Below are 4174 nucleotides of genomic sequence, written 5' to 3'. Positions count from 1 at the left end.
GTGATGTTCCTTTCATTTCCTTCTCACGAGAAAGAAAGAAATCAAGGCCTCTGCCAAGCCGGATAGTTAGCATGAGCACAAGCATGCGTGTGATGGATTATTGTGGGTTTGCTCCGCTGTGCCGCCTTCTTTGCAAAATCACTGCGGCACCTTGGTTTTTTCGTTGTCCTTGCATAACTTTGATTACATAATCCAAGACATTTCCTCTTCTTTTAAGAATGTCTAGGAAAGCAGCATTACGCTCCCTTTTCTTTTTACAATTTGTGATGTCCTCCAAATCATCTGAATCAAGTATTTTATGTTGGTAAAGGAGGTGGCACAACGATATCACATCACCAATGTTTTGAAGGAGGTCAACGTGACACGAGCGCAGTGCCTCTTTGTCTTCTTCTGGCATACAGGTGACTGCCAAATAAAAACAACAATATCTGTATTCCACATCACTTTATTTTACATTTTACGATAAATTATGGTAAAACGAGGGAGAAAGAAAATGAAATTAATGAAGGTGATACACCCTTATTCCAGAATGACAAGGAACTAAATGAACAAATATTTCCTTGTTAGCTATTAAATAATCTTTTTAACACAGCGCTTACAAAAGAATTATAAAGCACCATGCACATACACACACACAATACGTACCCTACTACAGGGAGAACAAATACTGGCTGTGAATTTTCAAATCGCTTATTCACCTAAGCTGAGTCATCATCACCAGGGTAAGAAAATGCAAAATTACATAGAACTGCCAATCTGGAACCTGAGTAACTAAGAAAAAGGCATACAAACTAACGCAAACATACCTGATAAGGAATTATACAACCAAGGACACACACTTGCTTCGTAATACTAAATGAAAGAACAACAAAATTTTGTAAATGGAGCTGTTTTTAATCATTACTAACTTTCTAATGGTAGGTCACAGTTTTGGTGTTTTATGGTGTTTTGTTGGCTTTGGTCCAAAAATAAGGGGGGAGGGCCCCCCCCCCCCCCCCCCCCCCTTCCTCCTGGATCCGCCACTAGTACTGGAATAATAGACTCTACATGGTTCGATGTCTTTTAACCCACTGACTCCCTGGGGTTCCCCATTGATGAGTAAAATCGTCTGGCGTTAGATAGAGTAAAGTCTGGCCGGTTTGGGATGTGTTAAAGGGTTAAAGACTTACAGCAACAGGGAAAAAGAAGTGTACAGTTCTGTCTCCAGACTGAAGAACCACTTTTATGATGTCCTCAAACACTTCATCAGTACCACCAAAACATATTGTGATGACTTCCACTGCAAATCCACATGCGATGCGATTTTCACTCTTAGAGCGAATCTCAGATATGCTTGCCGTTGTCTGAAAGAAGAAGTTTGAGGATTAAAGGTACAAAACGTTCTAAGCCAAAAGCAGATGACTTTTAGACACAACAATTTTTTTTTCTCTCAAAAATGCTTGTATCTGAAAACGGACTTTCTTCTGGGCTGCCTTGCCATGTGCCAATTTTGTTTTATATGCTGTACTATGTAATAGATGTAATGTGGGTAAACAGCTAAACTGAACTGAACTGAACTGAATGATTTACAATGCAATGCCCTATTTTTACCCCAGTTTTTGTTTATATTGCCATCTTGAATAAGTATTGTGATGTATTAAACTGGTGCATTTGTAACGTTCTTAGCTCCAAACCGTGAAGGAAACTGATGAACCACTTCAATCAAGCTCTTACGAGGTTTATTTTAACAACCCGCTCTCAAGTGCGTGGTTTTGCTAGTCACGTGACCTAAGTACAATAGCACAGGGAGACCACTACAGCATTATTGGTCTAGCCAATTAGGAGCTCTTCACTAATACCAATAAAGCAAACATAATTCAAGATGGCAGTACCCAGGAAATTTGCTTTTCTTATGTTAATTATGTTGTTCTCATGCTAATTAGGAGAAATATACACAAGAAAAGCAGTGATCACTAAGGTTTCTATCAAAACAAGGTCAACTCCAGCCTCACTTTCATTCAAAGGCCGGGTAACCAAGGGCACAACTGTGCAATGGTTAATTGGGTGTGCATCTAGTTAGGGACTCTTCTTCAGATCAATATCAGGTTTTTCACGCTCAGGCTTTTGTCAAACATGTTCACATGTTCTCTCTCCGTTCTTTACTGCCTTCAGAGAGGATGCTGCATATGAGTGTTAATTATTTTTTTTCTTGTTTTTCAATAGAACAGGGCAAAGTGAGGTTTAATTTCTCAACATTTCTACTCCTAGCTAAATTTGCACACTGTTCAAAGAGAAACTGTACCCTGAAACTTCAGAAGGCACCAAATTAGTTCATGCAAAAGACACATTCACATGTCCTGTTGTGGAAATAAGTCAAATGTCTTTGCACTCTGAATGTTTTATATCCCAACACATGTATGTGAATCTTAGAACCACAAACCTGAGCTTGGTTCTTAACCATAGTACTCAAGTTGATCAAGACTAAATGACTGAGAGACGCTTCATTCATGTGTCATGAAGTAGGCAAAGAGGAGCATGGGAAGGGGCACTAAAAAACACTATGGTAGTGTACTGTTTGTCTGCACGACAACTTTACAGCTAGCATTCCTTTAACTTATGATTGTATTTAGAGGATATGACAGATATTATCATTACGTACGGTTGGTGCACTGACAATTGCAAACTTTTCACATTGTACTAGTTTAAAAGTGACACGCACACTACCAGTTATCTGAATTTGTTTATGAACTGAGATGAAGTTTTGGCTGGCTGGATCAATCAGCGGAAATTCTGTACCATGATACACCAGAGCTTCATCCTTTTTAATTTTTGGAAATACCTTCAACAGTTAAAAAACAACCAGCCAATTATAAAAATGCCTTTACAGAAACATTTTAATGGCCATCAGTACAATTAAATTACTTATATCCCCCATGATAATGTGAAGTGAGAAACAGCTCAAGTCTTACAGTGCTACATACTTACCTCCCGGAATTTAGCAATGGGAATTATGTACAACGCAAATTCAATGTCATCTCTTCCTATTATTCGTCTTTTAAAAAGGCAGAAGTCATATAATTCACATGCCAGGTGACATGGATCAGTGTCTAAGAAAAAAGTAAGAGGATTCAACCACGAGAAAATTACAATTACTAATATTAATTGAAATAATACAAGGTGACATTTGGGAAGAATTCATTGCAGATTACAGTCAGTAAGGAATGAGCAGGGATTTAGGGTTTTAAGAATAGAGCCTTAATACTCCAATAGCCTGGGAGGACCTCCTCATGCCTGCATAGGGAACTCCAAATGTTTATCAAAGAGTCCACATAATTGCCACACCATTTACAGCATAACTAAGGCAGCTAGCTAAGTAACAACAATGACATTAGTGGGCACCTGCAAGAACATCATCTCAATGAAAAGTTGATTTATTTCTTATATTCACAAACAGGTAATACGTAGAGGATATAATTATTACATGACTGCGTGCCAGATACAAATTTTTGAGTGCTGACAATATGTCTCACAAGTGAGCACAGCGAACAAGAGATTGTATCTCTATCATTCTCAGGCCACCTTCAGAGTAGTACCCTATTGACTCAATAATACTGTGTTGTCTCCATTGGCGTTACAATACAGTGACAAGGCAGGTAAGGGCATCAGGCTTTTTTAAATATCTTTTTTTATATTCAACTAGTGAGTATCAAAACTTTATTATTATAGTCCTCTTAACTCAAATTTTCAATCATTCTCAGGCTTATTGTACAAAAGTAGGCTAGGCAGCCTATTCAAATGTAAAAATTTCAAGTCCTACTTCTATAAAATACACAGTAATTTATCAGTTAAATATACTTATCAAAAAATACAATATATAACTGGGTGCAATCCAAGGATTTGGAATTGTTGAAGATATTATTATTGTTAATTATTGCTTTCTGTTTTACATTTCAAATGCAAAACTGTGACAAGAAAAGGACAATGGGTTAAAAATGCAAATATTTATGTGTTTTAGTGGAAGTGAAGTAAGCCTTAACCCCGTTCAGCCGCAATCCACTTAAATAATTGGAAGTAAATATTCACATAGAAACTCACTAATGCACAAAAACCCAAATGGCAGAAGGCAGAGTCACGGGATATATTTACCATATTGAAAGCAAGATAGTGTCCTCTCATAATACTAACTTCGTCCAAT

General features: G+C 37.5%; 1 protein-coding gene across 1 annotated transcript in view; it reads right to left on the bottom strand.

Moving 5' to 3' along the window:
• LOC138015148 (uncharacterized) overlaps positions 1-4174 on the bottom strand; it is a 5033-nt gene continuing 859 nt past the window's right edge. The window contains exons 2-6 of the mRNA XM_068862079.1: positions 2965-3086; positions 2639-2818; positions 1170-1343; positions 807-852; positions 1-405 (exon numbers count right to left, since the gene is read on the bottom strand). Of these exons, the coding sequence (XP_068718180.1) occupies positions 98-405; positions 807-852; positions 1170-1343; positions 2639-2818; positions 2965-3086 (830 nt within the window). The 3' untranslated portion in view covers positions 1-97. The remainder of the gene's footprint in view (positions 406-806; positions 853-1169; positions 1344-2638; positions 2819-2964; positions 3087-4174) is intronic.

This window comes from Montipora capricornis, chromosome 9 (genome assembly GCF_036669925.1).
Source record: "Montipora capricornis isolate CH-2021 chromosome 9, ASM3666992v2, whole genome shotgun sequence".
Classification (NCBI taxonomy): Eukaryota; Metazoa; Cnidaria; class Anthozoa; order Scleractinia; family Acroporidae; genus Montipora; species Montipora capricornis.
This window is presented reverse-complemented; position numbering and strand designations above follow the sequence as displayed.